At 40.7% G+C, this 22,324-nt stretch overlaps 1 protein-coding gene across 18 annotated transcripts in view; it reads right to left on the bottom strand.

Moving 5' to 3' along the window:
- Nucleotides 1-22,324, bottom strand: part of PAK5 (p21 (RAC1) activated kinase 5) — a 250,498-nt gene that overhangs the window by 2,488 nt on the left and 225,686 nt on the right. For all 18 annotated transcript variants that reach the window (XM_039874503.1, XM_039874498.1, XM_039874506.1 and 15 more), the window contains 5 exons: nt 17,273-17,764; nt 14,989-15,122; nt 13,838-13,964; nt 2,953-3,078; nt 1,213-1,347 (listed from right to left, as the gene is read on the bottom strand). In XM_039874503.1, coding sequence (XP_039730437.1) covers nt 1,213-1,347; nt 2,953-3,078; nt 13,838-13,964; nt 14,989-15,122; nt 17,273-17,764 — 1,014 coding nt within the window. The remainder of the gene's footprint in view (nt 1-1,212; nt 1,348-2,952; nt 3,079-13,837; nt 13,965-14,988; nt 15,123-17,272; nt 17,765-22,324) is intronic.

Genomic DNA, 22,324 nt, shown 5'->3' with positions numbered 1-22,324 from the left:
AGAATGACAATTTATTTACTAAATAAAATTATAACGGTAACAATAGTGATGCTTTTTCCAATGCTGCAAAAGTTTCGACCTCCTGTTCAATTCAAGCAGTATCTTTTTTTTTTTTTTTTGTAGGTCCACACAGTCTATATGGGTGATTCTATTGGGGCTCCTCCCTAAGATGTAAGGGTGAGGAAAGAGGAGACACTAACATTACAAACTAGTTTTCCCTAAAAGGCAGCCCCACTCCCTCTCTCACTGCCATGGAGCAGACGGGAGGGAGGTGCGTGTGGGGTCAGTGTTTATAGGACTGGTCTTGTGAAAATAGCTCCTCTCACCAAGCCTTCCCCTCGCAGCTGGCCACCTTTTTGGTGGTTCTTCAAATTAGCATCCTTTTTTTTTTTTTTTTTTCTGAGTTTGGTCCTATTTGGGAATCTTTGGAAAACAGGAAAGACCCTACTTGGTGCTTTAACCATGTCCTTCATTGTCCTGCACAATCTAGCCCCTTCCTACCTCTCTGACATTACCCTTTCTCCTTGCTCACTTTGCTCTGTGATATGAGCCTCCTACCTGGGCTCAGGGCCTTTGTACTTGTTTCATCTGCGTGAGACATTTTTCTCTCAGATCTTCACATAGCTTGCTCCTTCTTTCCACTCAGTTTCTACTTTGGATGATCCCTCCCCAGGAAGGGCTGCTTTCACTCTTCAACCTAAATGTGCTCCCAATCCCCTCTCTTGCACATTCCATCACATCGCAGTGTTTTATTTACTTCACAGCATGCACTAATCTCTGAAACAATTTTGTTCATTTGTTTGTAGTGTATTATCTGCCTCTCCAACTAGAATGAAAGCTCTATGACAATCAGGAAATCTGCAGTCTTGCTCTGCGATATCCCCAGCAATTAGAACAGTCCCCAGCATGTAGTAGGTGCTCAGTGAGGGAGTGTTGAGTGGAGGGCCTAATTTACTCTTCTAGCCAACTCTATGAGACAAAAATCGACCATACTCCATTTTACAGCTGAACTACACAGACAGAGAGGCTAAATCACTTGCCTAGTGAGTGAACAGGAAGAGCAGAGATTTGAATCCAAGTGACTCTAATTCCCAAGTCACTGCCCATAAACCAAGATCTACTCCTGATGTGATGGGCCAGTCTTTAAAACTACAGAGAGACCGAAAATTTGAAGAATGATTTTGAACTTTAGCAACAGATGTCGCATCTCACCTTGTGTAGGTCCTTCACTCTTGGAGGTAAACTGTCCCGGATCCTCCGCATGGCCTGGAGGGGAGGCTCGTTAAAGTAGGGGGGCTCGCCATCGATCATTTCTATCACCATGATCCCCAGGGACCAGATGTCCACCTGTTAGGCACAACCCACTGGTTATCTCAGGCAAGAAGAAGGTTCTGCAATGTTGGATGTGTCCAGGGAACCAAAGAGATTCATACTTATTCAAAGTTAATGTGGTATTTATAATCTCTCAACATTTATGATCAAGATTTATAAGCTGAATTGTTGAGTTACCAAGTGTTTGCTAATGGTCTTCCTTTGCTACTTAAGGACATCTTCAGTGAAGATTCTGCCATTAGGTACGTGTGAATATGAATATCTTAACGCTTTGAAATTTAGAACTTTCTTTTTACCCTGTTAACTTTAGTGGATAACTATCTATTAGGGAAGATGAGAAAAATATCCAAAGTTTTAGGTTATGAACATAGAGAAGAAAGTTGCATTTAAAGAAAGTTGCATTAAAAAAATAAGAAGAGCTATTGATATATTCATAACAAACTGCAAAGAGCTACATTGCACAACACAATATATTCTGATCCTTTTATTGATTTGATTTTTAAAAATAGTTCTTTTTTGCCTACTTTAGGGTTCTTTCCTTTGTGTTTTATCATTTTGAAGCAGCAGGCTTCAAAATCCTGCTTTATAAAATCATTTCCAGGCAATGGTGAAAAGAAAAGGAAGAGATGACAAGCAATTCGTTCTGGGTAAAGAATGGAGAGCCGGGACAATGAGAAGCCCTTAGCTGTGCTATAAATTTCCAGTTACAGTCACTTCCCATTACAGCCTCATTACACCTCTTATCAGTTAGCTGCATTCGTGTTATAACCTTTGCAGTGACCTTCACTGAGAATTTATGCTCTTGGGACCACAGTGAGAAAAGTGAAGTTGAGTACTTATCGGAGGGCAAAAAACAAGCGAAAGAGAGCAGAGTCTGCCTTAACCAATGTCAATATCCATAGCTCATTTGTCCATGCCACCTCTTCCGTGCTTCTCTATTAGAACCGATTCCTGCACCAAAACATGAGGAAACACTGTGTACTCAGCTGTAGCGAGCTCCTTGCCTCATGGGTTTATAGTCTTGCAGGCCTCAGAGCTTCTACTCATGCTATTTCCTTTCTAGAAGGTCTTTTCTCCACTCTTTCTGGCCCCTCATTTTCACATATCCAAACCTTATCCCTTAAAAAAATTATGTTTCTATTCCAGAGGAAACAGAATTTGTGCCATATTTTAAAATATGACATTCATATGTGATTTTTTTTTCTGTTAGAAAACTTTGCTCATCCACATATCAACTCTGTTTGTGGAGCTTTCTCTGATGCTCTATCCTTTGAATCATCACACCTTTGTGTGTGTCTCTGGCCACTTTTCAAGTTACATTGTCTTGTTCTGTGTATATCTGCTACTGAAGGTGGGATCAGAGTTTGAGTCAGTCTCCCCCAATGTCCACGGTAGGACCTCAATAAATGCTCCTGGATAAGTGTTGTGACAATATCTTCAGTGGAGGCCAATCTCCCTTCTGCCACGACCTACTCTGTGACAAGTCTAGTGAACGGGGGTCAAATGTGAAGTCAACAAAAGTTATCACCCTGATCCCCTGTGGTCATTAACTACCTCAGTACCATTGCATCCCTGAGCCCATTCAGGTCCTGCCTCCCTCAATGACTGTCACCCTCTTACCTCTGTCCCATAAGGTAGCCTAGAAATCACCTCGGGTGCCATCCAGTAGGGAGTGCCAACCAACGATTTCCTCTTCGGCACCTCTTTGGAAACTTGAGCACAGAAACCAAAGTCAGATAACTTTATCTGGAAAGGAAAGAAATGCAACAACGACTTTAAAATACTGGCTTCCAGATTTAGAAATATATAGAGTTTCAAAATTCAAAACAAAACAGTTTCATTGACGGGGCCTTGTAAATATTGGAGGAGGGGTGGCTTTCTTATTGAAAAAGCACAATCCATTTTAATGGAAAAACCTCTAATGGCTCCATCAGGGTTGACTTGCAAGTGTTTAAACTCCTGTTGCTATCTTTTATAAAATTATGAAACCAAAATTTTTTTTATAAATTAAATACACCCCAAACAACAGATTAATTAAAATTCAGACTCACAACTTTAACAGATGATGCTTTAGTGTCAAGGAAATTGCAATTCTCAGTGTGAGTTTTGTACAAACTGCTGCAGTTAAGGTTCTTATGCACTGAACACATACAGGTTATTTGAGATGATTCAAATAACCAACCCCGTTTCTATATTTGAATTATTGCAAGACCTGATTTATATAGGATTCTGAGATATCACTTTAAATATTGGCTCCCTTTTTCTTTTTGTTTCTCTATTTTGCTCATGACAATTGAAGTTGCCAACATAAACATCGGTGCAAGTAGAAACATGAGCATCAAAACTGGGTGTTAGCATTTGGTTACCAAGGGTGTAAGGTAGTCATCACAATGATCTAATGTGTGTGTATGTGTGTGTGTGTGTGTGTATGTGTATGTATATGTATGTATGTATGTATGTATGTATGTATGTGTGTATATAAATATATATAATTTATCTTAGATGTCATCAAAAAGAAAAAAAAATATCCTGAAAACTCTTGCACTGAGATTTTCAATATACTCTGAAGAACATACAGCACCATTAGGCACATGCGAGTTTACATATTACAGGGATTCAGTTTATTTCTGGGAGGCATGATTCCTGTTCATGATGGCCTGGTCTGAACTTCAGATGACTTCACTGACGAGAACTGCCACTTAAGGCTATAGGTGATGACAGAATACATTCAAAGACAACAGTGTTCAGGCATTGGTTGGAAATGGATCAGAATGGCCACTTGAGGTTAAAATTTCCATAAATCAAAGGTACAGTCCCAAAGGTACAAATCTTCCCTTGATTTTCTTCGTATCTCTCTGAATTTCTTTCGACATTTTCCTCTGGCTCTACTCTGCAGCCCACACCTTAAATATTGGGGCTTCTTAGAGTTTGGGTCCAAACCCACCTCTTCTCTTTCTACACACTCTTTCCTTCTACTCTTTTTCTTTCCACACTTAACACAGACTTCCTTCCTCCATTCTAAATCTATATTTCCATGTAGTATATGTTTCCACATGGAGTTAATTTTTGTGAAGGGTACAAGGTCTGTGTCTAGATTTATTTTTTTTGTATGTAGATGTCCAGTCGCACCAACGCTATTTTTCAAAAAGGCCATCTTCCCTCCATTGTATTGCCTTTACTCCCTTGTCGAAGATCAGTTGACTATATTTATGTGGGTGTATTTCTGGGATCTCGGTTCTGTTTCATTGGTCTATTTATCTGTTCTTTTGCCAGTACCACACTGTTTCAATTATTTTGACTGAGATTGCATTGAATCTATAGATCAAATTGTGAAGAAATGACATATTGACAATATTGAATCTTTCTGCCATACGCATGGAATATATCTCCAATTATTTAGTTCTTTGAGTACATTAATCAATTTTGTAGTTTTTGTCATATGGATCTAGTATATATTTTTGTTAGATTTATATCTAAGCATTTATATTTTAGGAGGTGTTAATATAAATGGCATTGTCTTTAATTTCGAATTTCACCTGTTCATTGATAGTATATAGGAAAGCAATTGACTTCTATATATTAACCATATTATCTTGCAACCTTGATATAATCGCTTATTAGTTCTAGTTTTTCTTGTTGATTCTTTTGGATTTTCTACAAAGACAGTTTTTTTCCTTTCTTCCCAATTTGCATACTTTTATTTTTTTTCTTGTTTTATTGCATTAGCTAGTACTTCTAGTATGATGTTGAAAAGCGTTGGTGCGACTGGACATCTACATACAAAAAAGGAATGGTGAGAGGGAACATCTTTGTCTTTTTTCTTATCTTAGTAGGAATGCATATTCAATTCTTAAGCATACCTCCAGGCCCTGATCACTTCTTACTTCCTCCAGAATTTTTCTCAGGAGTCCATACTGATCTCTCCTCTCTCTGAATTTAAGAGAATTTAGGAGTCACTCAACATTGAACTGTTTCTCATACTGATTTTGTCCCTCCGGTTAGAAATGATATTCCTCAGAGGCAACAGCTCTCCCTTTTAACTGCAAAGCCTAACTGTGTTCCCTAAGAGCTGGGAAAACAGTAGATACTGAAAACACACATGCTACTAGATTGATTTTATTTTATACTGACATATACATATATGTTAGCATGTCATGTGATAGAAGACACACTGGCACTCTTTCTGAAACCATCACTGACTTACTGAAGATAACTCTTTTAAGAATCAAAGTTAAAACACAGATGAAATAAGGTAATCTTTTGGAAATTATTAATGTGGGTTTTTTTCTTCTTCCATTTTCTTGTTCGTGATCTTCTTTCCAACCAGGCCAATGTTAGTGGTGGTATGGTTTGGAGTGGGAAGAGATTGAATTGCTCCAGATGAAATGTTAGAGAAAGCTGGTGTAGTGGAGAGATAATTTTCTCAACTGATTTGTAATATCAAGAATCAAACCCAGATGCCTCAGATCGCAGAATGTCCATGTGGTATGAAGACGAGAGCTCTGGGGCCATTGCAGCTGGCCCATAATCTTTATTACCCTACTGTAAAAAGAGTCTACAATTCAGGGAAGTGAAAATCTTACAGTCCATCAATTTTTAGCCTGTGATTATTTGCAGAAGAGGACAAAGAGCAGTGATTTAATTATTTCAGGCCTCAATTCTTTATTATACATCCCTTCCCACCACCCCAAGCAAATGATGGTGGGCTTTAGATATAGCTGAGTAGCATCTATCCCCATACAAAGAAGAGAGGAGAAGCCACGGGCATCTGTGTTCAGAGGTAATATTTGTTAATATTTAATAACCAGATTCATTTGGAACAATCAGAATCTAGACCTAAAGTTGAGTGGTATCCTGAAGTTATCTTGGGGTATTACCATCTTTAATGAGGCAAGGGGGTGGGGCTGTTGTAATGGGGGATATGCCGAGGACTTGAAACAGTGAGTGTTAACCAACAGGCATGAGAATACTGCAATAGTTTAACTATGGGTATGGATATATTAGTGAACATCAGGCTTGGCTATGCCTAACATGGCCTCCACAAAGAGATGGCACAAAAGAGTGGGTGGAAGTGAACGTGAGGCAATGCTACTGGCTTCCATGAAATAAATCATCACTGACTTATAGAAGACAGCTGTTTTTAGAATCGAATGTCTGAGCAGCATACATCCCCACACAAACAAGGGAGAGGACTTTTGTGTGGTGTGCAGAATCTAGAAGCATGACCAAATCGCAGTGAGAGAATTGGGAAGTGCCCAGTGCAAGCTTATGGTTGACATAAGGAGGCAGCCTCAAGGATGGCTTTCAAGACTTAAGGCAAGAGGCTGGAGCTGTGAAGTACTGCAGAGGCTCCCTCCTCAAAAGCCCAGGAGCTGATGAGACCTGTTAATCCTTAGCAGTCTGGGTAGCAGAAGAGGTCAATTATGTCAAGGCAGAGCCCAGAGAGGAACAGAAGACGAGTCTTATCTCATTTATCCTGAGGTCCCATAATCTACATCTGTCTCTTATTCTCCTAGACTCCACCTTAAGAAAGATGAGGGTGGGAGGTGGAAAGAAGGAGTAGGTGGTGGCCAAATGTGAAATATTGAGGTTTTAAAGGTTATCAGTTAAACATAATCATAATGGGGTTTAACTTTGATAGACAATGTTTAAATTATTGAAGCATACTAAATGTAATAGATCAAATTTTTAAATATTTTTAAAAAATCTAGTCAGTAGTGCTCTGTGAAGAAGTCTAGGTTAGTTTTTAAAAAACAGAGACATTATAAGTGTTTGTGTGGTGGGGAGGGGCGGGGGGGAAGGCTATTTCCAAAGCTTGAGTATGAGTAAATCTGCAAGCCTACTACACAGATGGTGAAAAGGAGGAACGATTTTTCCAATACATTTTGTTTGCCTGTAAATTTAAGAGACCTGAATGATTGATGACGTGAATGTATTAGCCTTTTGGTATTGGTGGGTTTTAATGTCAATATCTCTAGTGTGGCTTTCTCTTTCCAGACATTAAAAGAAGACCAAAACCTGACAGACTAGTAATTATCTCCCTAACAAAATGTAAGTTGAAAAATTGAAACTCGACTCTTGGAAGCCAGGCCCGTCCTTCTGTTGTAGGAGTATAAGTGCTTCTGCATGATTTTTTTTACTCATCCAAGTATATAAAAGAGACAATTTTCTAAAAGAACATAATTACACACAACATTCGTCCAAATAAATCTGCAAGTAGATAATGAGAATTCAAGTAATGAGCATAATAAAGCATTGTAGGCAGATCTTAAGAGCAAATCACACTGACTCTAAGCTGAGCCTTATTTTCGATAAAATTATACAATGTGCTTGCTTAGGAAACCACCCTCTTCCCACTAATGCAGTTAAGCTAAGAGAACTGCAGCTAGCACACTGCAAAACCCCTAAAAGAAAAAAAGTTGTAGCTTGGTCCACAAGGGCCAGACAAAGCACTAGAGCTCAGAGTTCAGACAAAGATGCTATTTAAGCCTGAGATCCTATCCATCTCATTGTGCCCTGGCTAGGAATCAGGGGCCCCACAAAAACATGGGGCGGGGGCACAAAAGAGTCTATGCACAAGACAGCTACAGGGTTAAAATAGAATGTAAAATCCTCATTCTGTAAATTGCATACACTCTAAAGAATTCTTGAGTCTGCTCCAGGTTTTTGCTAAGGCAAAAGGTGGATGCTTCTATGCCTGGTTCCTGGGTGCTTCCTATATAGCAATGGTACTCAAAGTGTGTAGCATCAACATCCCCTGAGAACTTGTTAGAGACACAGGTTCTTGGGTGCCACCCAGCCTGACTAAATCAGAATTTCTGGGGGTAGGGTCCAGGAATTTTTTTTTTTTTTTGCCAAGGTCTCCAGAGGTTATGAGGCTCACTAAAGTTTGAGAACTGTTTTAAGGAGAACAATGATCCAAGCACAAAGGAACAGAGAGAGGTAATAGAAGGAACCAGGCTGCTGATGGTGCCTCTAGCTTAAGGCCCACTTCTTCAGCTGCCAAATCCAAGAAGAGTGGAGGGCTTCAAGGCAGCTAAGCTTAACAGCATAGAAGCCTCAGCTAGCCCCTCTGCCGTTTGACAGAGTGCAGAGAGTGGTAGGAACTTGCCCAAGACCGTACAACAGTATTCAAGGGAGACTCAAGTCTAGGTCTCCTGAGTTCTCATGCATTGCTTCCTGCATTAGGAAAGTAACCTCTATGGAGTGGCAGGGAAGGGAAGAGAGATAGAAACTGGGTGTACCTCAGAGACTATTGGAAAGGAATAAATTTAAGAAGCTATTTAACGTGTCCAAGTTTCTGTTTATTAAAGAAGAGCATTTGTGAGGTAATCTTCAGATCTCGTAATTGTAGAATTTTAGTTTTTGAGAGACAACACAACTCAAATGCCTAAGGAAGCCAGGCAAATAATATTAACGAATTAAATGGACCAGGTGAAGATGATGAAAAACTAAAGGTACACACTCTGGGCAAAGAGACACTGACTTTCCACTGAGTGTCAAGGGCAGAGTGAAGAGGGCGTGGAACAGTCGTAAAGCCCTGCCTGCCAGTCTATGCTTCCTGACCTATCCTTTTATTCTCGCTTCAAATCCTGTGGGAGAGAGGATGCAGACACGTTGCATTGTCTCTGGCCAAGGAAAGATTGTGGATCAATTTCCTCAACCCTTAATTGCAAGGGTGGGGTGGGGATCACCCTTTCTCTGAGCATCTACCTTTTACCTTGTTTCTCTCTGATGGTTTGATATAAATTACTTCATGTAATTCTTACAACCACTCTGTGACATGCTATTTATTTTTCCTTTCAAAACCCAAACACCACATTCCCCTGCTTAAGACTCGCTTGATATTATTTCTGCCATGGACAAATAGTGAACACTTTACTTTCAAATTAGTTGATAGCGACTAATTTCTCTTCTAGTTTTTGAACAAGCCAGATATGATTTATCCTTTAAAACCTGAGCAATCTTCTGTCTTAAAAATTTTTTTATTTCAAAATAATTGGGCGGTGGCAAAGAAACATGTACCCGTCCTCTCTAATGTTAGCATCTTACACAACTAGTTCAATATCAACACTTTTCATAGAGATTACTCAGATTTAACCAAGTATATATGAACTCATTTGTGTGTGTAGAATGTATGTGTGCATATACTCTGCGATTTTATTACATTGTCGCCTTGCATGACCACGACCACAATGAAGACACTCAACTGCACCATCGCTATAAGACTCTCTTGTGTTATGTCTTTATAGCCACGCAATCCTAATCCCTAACCCCTGGCATCCACTAATTTGCTGTATATCCCTATAATTATGTTATTTCACAAATGTATATAAATGGAATTATGCAGTGTGTATCTCTTTGAGATTGGCTTTTTTTTTCACTCGGCATAATTTCCTTGAAGTTCATCCAAGTATTACTTATTTGTTCTTCCTCTTCTTTTTTTTGCACTGGGTGGTATTCCATGGTATAGATACACTACACTCTGTTCAACCATTCACACTTTCATGGACATTTGGGTAGCTTCTAGTTTGGGGCTATTCAAAATAAAATTGCTGTAAACATTGGTATACAAGATTTTGTGTAGAAATAAATTTTCATTTCTCTGAAATATATGCCAAAGAGTGTAATTGCTGGTCACATGGCAAGCCCATTTTTAGTCATGAGAGGAACTGCCTAACTACTTTTCAGAGTGGCTGTATCGTTTTGCATTCCTATCAGCAATGTATGAATAAGTGGTGCTTTCACTATTTTTCATTTTAGCCTTTTTGATAAGCGTGTAGTGATACCTTGTAGTTTTAATTGGCATTTCTCTAAGGGCTAATGATGTTGAACATTTCCCAAAAGAAAGCAAACCCAGGACACCTTGTGTGACAGATATTTTCCCAACATGCCAACAACAATACTGCCCAGTCCATGAACTCTTCTTACCATATGACTGAATCAAGCAAATTTATAATATTAATTACCATATTATATCAATTTATTATATTATAACATTTATGATTTATTATTATTATTGTAACATAATTACCATATGTCCACTGAATCTAGATTTGATTCTTAATATTACCATATTCCTCTTATTGAAGAAGGTCTTAAATTCTCCTCCCTCCCCGCCCCAATCTGAAAGGACTGTCGACCATGATAGCAGTGACACTATGTGATTTTGAGGCTAGGTCATAAAAATGCCATGCACTTCCGCCTTGTTTTCTTGGGGCATTTACTCTTGGAAACCAGCCTCCATGTTATGAGGAAGGCCACACAGAGAGGCCACGATTGTAAGTGTTCTGGCTGACAGCTCCAGCTGAGTGCCCAGCAATCGGCCGGTACTAACTACCTGACATGTGACTGAGGAGACTTCTAGATGCATCATCTAACCCTACGTCAGAGCGGCCCTGGCTAGCTGAGCCGAGGCAACTCAGAGCTATGTGAGAATGCTAAAATTACTTTAATTTAAGACCCTAAGGGTTGAGGGGAATTAGTTATAATGACAATAAATAAATGAAAAATTTCTCTCCTCTATTAAACTCTATGCTCTAATATATTGGTATAAACTGTACTCTCAGCCTTTTCTTACAGTAGACACATTCCATCTAAAAAAAGTTTCCTTTACAGAAACTGAAGAAGCCCATTAAAGTCAATATGGTGCCTTATTCTGAAGTGCGAATGAGCCCACTCTGGCCAAGAGCTGCAAAATCTGCTTAACATGCTGTTGGTTTTCTCTTCCTGGAACACTCTCATCCCTGAGAGCCACAGGCTCCACTGCCTAGCACGTCTCTGCTGTAATGTCGCCACTTCAGAAAGGCCTTCTCTGACTGGCCTCAATAACGGACCCCTCCCGCCCCCCTACCCCCCCACTGCATCACACTCTACCCTCCTAATCATGCTTAAATTAATTAATTACAGCAAATGGAGCACTTATCACTGCTTGTCTGCTGGTGATTTTATTGGTGTATTTATCTATTTGTTTACTATCACACCTCCATGCCCCTAATAAGCTTAATGAAAGTAGTGATTTTGTTTTGTTCATCCTTAGGGCCTAGAACCATTGCTGACACATAGTAGACTTTGGCTAGTATTAACTGAATGAGCGACTGAACCAACCAGTAAGACTAAAAGCACTTACACGGTGCCAGTCTCTGTGAGCTCTTTGTTGGGTGCATGAAAATACGGGATATGTTTGAAACATAGGTTCTGCCCTTGAGAATGTTGCTGAATGATTTAATAACCTTTCACACATTGTTGGGAGGGCAGGTATTTAAGTAAGCTTATTAAACAATGAATTATTATTTTAGTCTCATGTCTGATTTTGACACCTGACATGTATTTACAGCAAGAAAGCCTTTGTCATTAGTCTCTAGAAACTGAAAGAAAGCCTGGGTTGAACCTGCCCTGCTTTGTTTTTTCTGCAAGCACCGGTGCCCAGAATCAATTTTTGGACCAGTTCAATGCTTTGCAAATTGTGTTCTGAGGCCGTGGGGCCTCGTCTCAGTGCTTTCCTGAGTCGACCAGGGGAGAGTTCCTGCCTTTTTCCTGTAGTTCCCCCATTCTATGGGAGATCATGCAAAAATGGCTACATATCCTTCCCCTCCCTGTATCCACATCCCTTTGCACTGAGACTTTACATCTTCTCCCAACCAAAGGTGAAGTTCATTTCTTCACCCTCTACATCTAGGCTTGACTGTGCGACTTATTTTGGCCAAAGAGACATTAGCAAACAAGATATAAGCAGAAGGTTGAAAAGCGCATGCGCATTGGGGCTTGCCTCTCTTGCTGCTCTTGGGAACTCTGCCATAGCGCCATGTGAATAAGCATGGGCTAGTCTGCTGGGAGATGACGGCCCAGTTACCTCCACTGCCCTGGCTGTGAGCCAGCCAAGCGCCAGGTAAATGAGTGAGGCCATCAGTTGCAGGCTGACCACAAATGCAGGAGTGAGTTCAGCTGATGCTACATGGAATGGAAGTGAGCTGTACCAGCTGAGGTCAGCTCATACGCTGACTCAGAATTATAAGCAAATAAAGGACGTTTTAAACCACTAAGTGTAGAGTGGTTTGTTATGTAGCAAGAGCTCACTGCTACATACTTCCATACCCTTTAAAAAAAAAATATCGGCCAGAGCAATGCAAAAAGCAGGGCTTCAAACTGCCCATTATAACATAATCCCAAGTTTGCAAATTCTGTATACACATACATGAAAATATGGGAAAAGTGGAAAATGGGATTAAAGGTGATCTTTATTTTACCTTTTATATTTTTCTGGATTGACTGAATTTTCCACAATAAAATTGACTATCTTTTTAAAATAAAAGAAGAAAAGTCTAAGTGCCTGGGCAGTTTCTCTGGCTGCCCTCCGGTCATTCCTAGGCAAATTCTGATGTGACATGAATGCTTTCTATATGGCTGAAGTTATTTGGTTGTAATAGACAAGTCCATCGAAGGGACAGCTGGCTCTATTCATCCCAGAACTATTACCTCTGCTGGGAGTTTCAAAAAGGGACAAAATAGAGAAAAATCTATGCTTCAAAATGCTCCCTTCTAACTAAGCCTTCTTTGGAATGTCAACTCATTCTTTCCTTGGCTGTTGTATTCTATGTTCTTTTGTACCCTGGTATGGCTGATGAGTTTCAACAGAATCCCTTGTGTAAGTTGCAGTGATGGGAAATGTGCAAATCTGGGCCTGGAGATATGCTAGTATGATGTATATATTCCATTTGTCCTTCTAGATCTATTCTCCTCCCTTCCCTGAACCCTGGGAGGCCAACCTGCCTTGAGTGTACTGACGGCCGCTGACCGGGTTCGGCCAATGGGAAGCACCAGCAGGAGATTGGAAGGAAGGAAGAGTGAGGTTGGGGTATTTAAATCCCCAGTTCCCAACCTGCAGTTTCACTGTGGTCTGGCTTCCACCGAAGATCAGAGCTCTTGCCCTGCAGCCCTCTTCACACAATCATCTCTACTTCCAGGTTCTAGTAACTGGTTCCCTGCCTCGACTCTCCAGGCATGGGGTAGTGAAAGTGCTGCTGCATTTCTGAGAACCACACTAATCCTCATGCATGGTTCCTTACAACTCTTCTACATCTGTCCCCACCTTTATTAAACTCTTCTCAAACTGCCCACTGGAATTTGTCATTTGTTTCCTGCAGGGACTCAGAGATACTGCAGACATGCATAGTCACACAAATAGGGTGGATAAAGCCCTAGAAAAAGTCATCTTCTCCAACAAAAATGAGAGCATGGCAGAAAAAGAAAAGAAATTTCCATAGTTTTTATTACTTCCTACACTCATTGTTAAGGCAGAAAATTATCCATCAAATTCAAGTCACAGATAATTCTAACAGGATGACACAAAAGATCGTAATTTCCTTTTTGTAAGCCTTCTGTGAAGGGCAGTGGGTGAATTGGGACTAAAAATTAGAATTATGAGAAAGTTTTCCTAGGAGGACAATGCCTGTGACAGACGAAGTGACAAGGCAAACCATGGAGGCGCCAAACCTGAAAATCTTACCCGACCATCACTTGTCAGGAGGATGGAGTCACTCTTTATGTCCCTGTGAATCACTCCTTGATTGTGAAGGTAGGAGAGAGCTCTCAGAACTGACAGACACACAGTAGCTATCTGTTCTTCATTCATTCTAGAAAGGAAATAACATTTAAGGAGCAAGGACAGGTTTAAAAACATCTTTGAAATGGTCAAGAGAGGCAGGTCCCTTGGGTTCTAGTGAACCAGCCCACATCTGAAAAATCTACAGGCAAGAAGTCTTTGGGATCTGATTCCCAGAACCTAAAGCTTGGCACTGTTTCACGTGCCTTCAATGCCCTTTTGCTCCCACTTTCTGTCTTAGTAAACTCCTATTCATCCCTCAAAACCCATCTCAGATATCACCTTATACTGGAAACCTTTCATGACTCTCCCTGAAAGAGACATTCAGGTATTCTTCTATGCTACTTCTATACATCTTTCTAATTCTGCATGGGTATATAATGTATTTATTTTTAATCTGTGACTTCCTTGAAGGAATGTTTCTGAGCCTTATTCATTTGTGTCTTTTGTATCCCCAGCACTTAGGAAAGAGCCCTGCACATAAAAGGTGATTGATAAACACTTGATGAAATGACCACAACTGACACATCAGGAAAGCAAGTAGCTGAGAACAATGATAATTAACCAGTGTTACCCACAAGACTCTTTAACAACAGGATTGAAGGATATCTCTCTGTTATATAGGTTTGTTATTATGACGTAAAATTTTGACTGACCTTCCACCTGCCCCTACCTTCTCCAGTTACCCTTGGTAGTATCGACACATAGCAACAGCATGGCAACTCAGAAGAATGAAACTTAATTTTAAAAAATCGAGGGATAGGAAATTCTATTATTTGTTACCAAAACACCATTCTCAGCCGCCTGTTGATTTAAAATCAATGGGTATTAATGAACTTCTGGGGGGCAGGGAGAATGCTAATTGAAGAATGAGCGATACATAGGTGACATTATAATAAGCACTTGCGGAATAGAGAGGAAAAGGGTAGTCATGGTCTTTGACTTCAAAGTGTTTACAATTTATGAAGAGTTCATAAAGATAGTCAGTGAGACTTCACTCTGGAGGAAAATAATAAGTACCTTAAATTATACATCTGAATAATAAAGAAACTTACCTGGTATGAGTAACAATGTCTGTCAAGGCACCACCTTCTAGAAATTCCATGACCACCCAGAGCTCGTCACCGACAAGGTAGCTATTGTACATGTCGACCACATTGTCATGGTGGTAATCCCGCATTATCACAACCTGGACAAACGGAGAGACACTTTGTGACTTGCGACAGTGAAATGTAGCTTTGGCTTTTCTTGGGGCAACATTTGTGCTATGAGTACAACTGACTGAGAAGTATTGATTGTGGGGGGGATTTATTCAGACACCTACTCATAATAAAAAGACAGCATTGAGAGCAGCTAGTAGAAACAAAGGGAATCGAGTTAGTAAATTTAGAGAAAATGGCAGGCCAGCCAGACATTAGGTGAGGGGAGAACAAGGAGTGAGAACGGGCAGAACCACGGCAAGGTCTGCATCCACAAGAGGGTGTTTAATGGACTGTTTTGGGAAAATATGACTAGAGAGCCCTAAGGGCTTCCTTCAGAATGTACTGTCCATACTCCATTGTTGGTTAATATGGTAAAAGTGTTACCAACTCACGGTAAGTGAGTGGATGGCAAGCGAGTCTCACAAGTGAATGAAGTAAACAGTTTTAGGAGCGGGAATACATGAGATCAACTTAACTTCTTGGCAGAAGGTCTGAGTCTGAGAGAGGTTTGGGCTGAATACAGAAGATGGGTATTGAAAGTAAAGACAAATATGACTTAGGCATGAAAAGGCTAACTTGAGTCTGCTTAGAGAGAAAGCTTCTAGGAATTGCTGCCCTGTGGCAGCTTTTGGTGACATTTTTTTGAGTTAATGTTCACTAATAAATTATAGAGCTGTTTATTGAAATTATATTTGTCCTCTCTGTTCTGGCACTGTGATTTGGAAATATGTTCCAGAAATCAGGAATGGTGGACTAAGAAGCTGAAACCTACTCACCTGGTACTCTTTCTGAGGTTCAGAGCATGGGAAAGAAAGGAACAAGTTATGGAGCTGGAGATGTGTGGAGCCACTGGTGGCTTCACATGAGCCACCACAGAAGGGGGTCCAAAGTCACAGCTGATTGCATTTTATAGTGTTTGTTTATAGCTCTCAGAGTTAGATGTGGGTGGGACATCCTTTACTAGAGACTGACATATTATCTAACATTAGAATCCTGACTTGATATCTTTAAGACTTAGTTTTCTCATCCACAAAGCTCATCTCTCTCTCCAAGACCCCCATAAAATCATTAACCACTCCAAAATGTTTTGTCCCTGGACCAAGGTACTCATGTTTTCCCACCTATGTGCATTTAGAACTCACAAGTGATAAGCAAGTTTAAAAGACAAAATGAGAAAGTGGAAAAGCAGGTTCAACAAATACATAGAAAACAGTTAATTCCTTAATATATCGAGACCTCTTAGAAATCAACAAGATGAACTGAAAACTATGCAAAGGCCATAAGATTCAATGAATAAATAAAAATATCCTATAAACATTTAAAAATAAATTCAGATTCATTAGCAATAACGGTGTTGATTAAAGCAGTAAAATTTATTCATGTCTATTGGATTAACAGAGATTAACATGATAGCATCCAATGTTAGTGAGGTGAAACAGGACTGACTATTGGCGAGATCCAAATCAGTACAAATTTTCTGGAAACCAATACCATATCTTGTTTCTCTCAGTAGAATAAAATATAGAAAGGAAATACTGAAATATTAATGTAGACTCTTGATTGTGGGATTATGGGACTTTTAAAAAATATTTTCCATATTTTCTATAGAAAGAATATTTTATAGTTAGAAAAAATGTTAAAGTTCCTAAAGAATGACAGTTCATTGGTAAAATGATGTTTACTGTGATTTAAAAAAATGGCTACAAAGGACATATGTGGTAGCACAACAGCGTAAAATGTGTATATACCCGCACAGACAGTGTAGCATAAGGCTTGGGAATCTGCTATAATTAAAATCTCAGCTCTGCCATCAACCCGCTGCGTGAACCTGGGCTAGTCATTTAACCTATCTGAGTGCAGGTTTCCTTGTTACTATGGTGATAACGTCTTTCTGTCTCAGAGAGTTGTGAGAATCAGACCAGATCAATGCTTAGCACAGTAGCTGATACACGTGAAGTACCTCCATAAAGGGAGCACTTATACATGGATAGAAAAAGACTAGAAGGAAAGATGATGGGGGATTTTTGTATTTATATTTACATTGTTTTCTAATGTCTCAAAATACAAATGTACTATTTTTCGAGTGAGAAATAAATGTTACATAGGAGACAAAGGATGATCTGAACACACCATCTACCTCATTAAAAAGCAGTTCTCGTCGCTGCTGCTTTCGAAGGTCCATTTTCTTCACTGCAACTTGTTTCCCTGTGTGTTTTTCGGTTGCAATGCATACAATGCCAGTCGAGCCTTCCCCGATTTTGATAAAGTTGTCCAAGTATTCCCTGGGGTCTCCTGGGCTGACCACCAGCTGCAGTGCAGCCCGAAATTGTTCGTGGGACACCCTGGAGGGCTGCTGGTCTGAGGAGGAGCCCCAGCTGGGTGGCGGGTAGGTGCTGGATGAGATGCTGAGAGAGCTCAGGTAAGAAGCTGTAGAGATGTACTGCGAGCTGGTCTGTAGGGAGGGGTGGTGGTACAGGGTGGCTTTCTGGTACCCAGATGGGTAGTGGTGGCTACTTGAGGAATAACCAGCTTTGCTTTGACTTTGAGGTAGTTTGGCAGGGCCCCTGGGGTAGGTGTCAGACCCTGACAGTGGAGGGCTAAGGACCATCTGTGCTCGATCATAATCCACCTGAAAAGACAAACAGGATGGAGAATATTCAAATTACATTTGAATGCCACAGCCAGTCAGTCAGGAAGCCAACACACAAGCTACTAAATGATTAAGGTGCGTAGCATATTCAGCATGGATACAGGGAACAAAAGGGATGATTCACGTCCTGGGCAGGATGGAGTGGAATAATGTGAGGTTTCTTCACTCTACCCAGAACAGTGTGCAATTTAAAATTTATGAATTGTTTATTTCCTGAATTTTCCATTTAATATTTTCAGACCTTGGCTGACCACAGGTGACTGAAATGGCAGAAAGTTAAACTCCAGATAAGGGGGGAACTACTGTAAAGTAAGAAGGTAAATATATGCAATGTTCACACCAAATAAGTACAAATACAACTAAAAATAACCAAAATTTGCAGGGGTTCTGTGTGAAAGGGAATTTTGTCAGCCCTCAAAAAGATTCCAGCAAAGAACATTCCACTCTGATTTGAAGAATGGATTGGGAGAACTTGGAGAAGAATGAGAAGGACAGCCAGAGCAGATGTTGTGGGGAGCCACTGAGTGGCTTACATAACACTAGGTGTAGGCGCCAGCAATCACCTCCCAGTGATCAGGAAGGAGCTCTGGCCATCCCTGGAGTGACAGACATCAGGGATGGTGAATATACCACATCATACCACATTTGCCTCATTGCCCTGGGCAGAAAGTACTAGTCAATCAATGGACTCTTGTGTTAAGATCCTGATGACAACACAGAGCCAGATACAGAGAAAGCACTCAGAAAAGGTTTACTGACTAGACCTCAGGCTCCTTCTTAATCAGTGCCCCAGGAAGTCTCTACTGCGATGACCATGGAATGAAATGACATTTACTTTCCCCCTCCCACCCCATCCACCCCAAAGATTTAGGTGGTGGATGCTGATCACATGTAGCTATTTAATTAAAATTTATATAAATTAAATAAAATTAAAATTGAAAAATTCAGTTCCTCAGTCATATTAGTCACATTTTAAGTATTTTTTTAGCAGTCACCATATCAGACATCACAGATGCAGACATTTCCACCAGCACAGAAAGTTCTACTGGGTAGCACTATGCTAGATAAATTGATTGGTCCTAGGTAGTACATTTATTCCACAAATTAATATTTGAGCAACCATTACATGCTAGGCACCATTTCAGGTGCCCTGAGAGCGTCCATCTATAATAAAAAATGGATGGCATTTCTGCTCTCCTGGATTTTACATTCTGGAGAAAGAGACAGATGATAAACAAGAAAACCAATAAATCTACAGTATGTGGCCCAGTATGAAGAAGAACAAAGCAGAGTGAAGGGGTTGAGAGTAACAAGGTACCATCTTAGACAGGAAAGCAATTCGTGCTTTCTGCCCTGAGGGGGTGCCATTAAAACAGAAACCTGGCCGAAATGAAGAAACAAACCCTGGGACTGTGTGGGAAGCGGGTGGTCCAGGCGGAAGGAGCAGCACACACAGAATTCTGAGGCACAAATGGCCTGAGGACCAGCATGGAGGCTCTTCCGGAGTGGAGAGGAAGAGAGTTTGGAAAGATGAACGGAGCAGCAGCCAAGTAGCCAGATCATGATGACCATGGCAAAGGATGCTGGCTGCTGCTCTGAGTGAGGTGGGAGTCACTGGAGGTTGCTGAGCAGAGAGGAGTGACATGATCTTGACTCTGGCTGCTGGAGAAGAGACATTGGTGGTAAGAGTAGAAACGGGATGCCAGTTAGCTTACTGCATTCAGTGTAGGCTGAGATTAGGGTGGGTTTCGTAGATGTGGTGAGAAATGGTGGGCTCCAAGGTAGGGTCCGAAGATAGAGCTGACAGCATTTGCTGATGGATTAGCTTAGAGGATCTGAAAGAGGAGAATCAGAGCCGACTCCCAGGATTTTAGTCTGAACAACAGGCCATTTAATGATTTGAGGAATACAGGGGCAGGAGTAGGTTTGTGGGGTATGGTAATCCATCTTCATTGTATCAGGTGGATCTGTGTGAGCAAAAGAAAACAATGGAGATGATAGTAAGAGCCTTCTGAAGCCAAAAAAGACATTGTGGCTTGCATTCTCTTGGATCACTAGCTCTGCTTGTTCCAGCTGCCATGTCATGAAAAGACACAAGAATCCTATGGAGGAGTCTAAGTGGCAAGACCCCCTGCCAAGAGCCAGCTAGAAACTGAGGCCTTCTTCCAACAGCCATGTGAGCCATCTTAGAAGTCACCCTCTGGCCCCAGTCAAGCCCTCAGATGTCTGTAGTTCTGGCTGACATCTTGACTACAACCTCGTGAGAGACTAAAGCTAGAATCATCTAACTAAGCTAGTCCTAGAGATCTGATACACAAAAACTGTGAGATAATAAGTGTTTACTGTTGTCTTAAGCCATTAAGTTTGGGGATAATTCATTACACAGCAATAGATAACTAATACATGGGGGTAGGGGTAGGGCAAGAGTTCTGTTAGTTTGAGAGAGTAATTAAGCAACCATGTGGATATGTCACTTAGGAGACTTAGACACTCCTTGAGTCCACGGAAGGGTTGAGGCTAAAGATATGAAGCTGATGAGTATTTAGCTAGTATTACAGCCATGATGTTGAATGTGTAAAAGAAGGTACAAAGACTCAAACATTTAGAGACCAGAAAGAGCAGGAGTATCTTGCATAAAGGAGCAGAGGAGGAGTAGCCAGTGATGTAGAGAAGAAATTAAGGGACTAAGGTGCCTTGGAGCCAAGAGGGGGGAAAGTGTTTTGAGAAGGAAGGAATAATGAACATGTCAAATGAGAAGTGAAGTGGGATGGGGTGTGTTGCTCACCAGACCTGGTGATGTGGTGGTCACTTGGAAGAAGGGGGCTGTGCCATGCTCCTGCTCCATCACGCAGCATGACTACAAGCCTATTCTACAAGCCAGAGAGCAAGATCTACACACAGTGGGCTCCTTAAAATCACTACCATGGCACCATTCTCAGTTCTTCTGCACTGTGATGCAGCCCTTCTTGACTTTGAGAAGACCACACTCAGGTGAGTTTACGAACCAGCGGGGACCAGGGCAGCTGCCAACCTAGGGCCCTGTCCTGATTGCAGAGCAGAGGGAATACGTGCTTTTCAGGGACATACTTAGGGTTGAATTATAACGCTCATGGCTTCAATCAAATCACTTAGCCTCTCTGAGCTTCGGTTTCCTCATCTGTAAAATGGAGATCATAATAGCTTCCTCATGGAGCTTTTATGAGGCTTAACTGTGGCAACTTAGAGCAACCTAGTATTTAAGAAAACAGACTCTGGGCTCAAAATCTTTTTCTGCTATTTACAAGTTCTGACACTGGGCAAGTTATTTAAACTCCCTGTGCTCTAGTAGTCCTACCTGTAAAATGGGAGTAATAAACATAATACCCATTTCCTTAGGACTGAATATACATCAGAGGTTTTGACAGTGTCCAATGGATTCTAGGTGGTGGGATTATTATGTAAAATGCTTAGCACAGTAGGAGAAATGAAAGAGAAAATAAATAGTAACTATAATATTAATAAAACAGCTAGCATCTATTGAAGAGGTACACTGTACCAGTGGCATATATATATTTCTATATATTAAACCTCAAAACAATCAGACAAGGTAATTATTTAATTCTAATATATTGAATAATGTATAATAATTAAAATGCTATATTACGAATCAAGATAATTTTTTTCTAAGCCCTTGGATTTGGAAAATGGCATATGCATGCGATGTTGGTAGGGGTAGTAAAATATCAGTATAAATTAAACAACTGGGTTTTACCTTTAAGATCAGGATTAGCCAAGCCCAGGTTAGTCACAAAGCCAGTATGACAGAGCAGAAGCAGGGTCCATGACTTTTATTTTTGAAAGTATGCCCTGGGAACCATCACAAACCATCATCTCCCAGTGTCTTCCTTGGAGGATTTGTTCTTGTACTTTAAGCAAAATCGAATTAATTCTCCAGAAGCCTAGATAACAGATCTCTGAAGATATATTAGAAAAAAAAAATGCTGTATCCTATAGGAATCACAAACTCCGCTTCATACTGCATTGGGCCACTTTCTTTCTTCTTTATTTACTGTCGGCAGCATTAGCAGCATCTAGGCTTAACAGCCACCATGTGGCTTAAAGAAGAGGACGCTTGCCTGCACGAATGGGACAATGCCAGTCAGACAGAATGCAGAGTTGTTCACTAGGAGCTAAATGTCTTTGAAATTAGGTCTTTCAGGCAAAACTGTGCTATTGTTTTTCATGCCTGTTGGTAAAAGGTGCAGACTCTTCAAAAAAGCGGTGGATGGATTTTTGGAACCAAACTCGAGGTGAGGTGTACTTGTCAAAGGACTATGGACTGCTTGCCTCGAGTGAGGGAACACGTGGTCTTCCCTCCGGACTTCCATCCATTCAGGGAGAAGATGGTTGACAAATAGCTGACTTTGTGAAGGAGAAATGCCTAAGTGACCCTGTTTAGGGCCACCATGTCACCGAAGCATGGCCCTCAGGTGGGTCCTGATGGCCCAACTATGGGTTTCGTGATGGTGCGTGTCACTGGCTTGCACATTTGTGGCAGGG

The sequence above is a fragment of the Pteropus medius genome, unplaced genomic scaffold (genome assembly GCF_902729225.1).
Source record: "Pteropus medius unplaced genomic scaffold, Ma_sr-lr_union100, whole genome shotgun sequence".
In the NCBI taxonomy this organism is placed as follows: Eukaryota; Metazoa; Chordata; class Mammalia; order Chiroptera; family Pteropodidae; genus Pteropus; species Pteropus medius.
The sequence above is the reverse complement of the archived record's forward strand: the minus strand, read 5'-3'. Positions and strand labels throughout refer to the sequence as shown.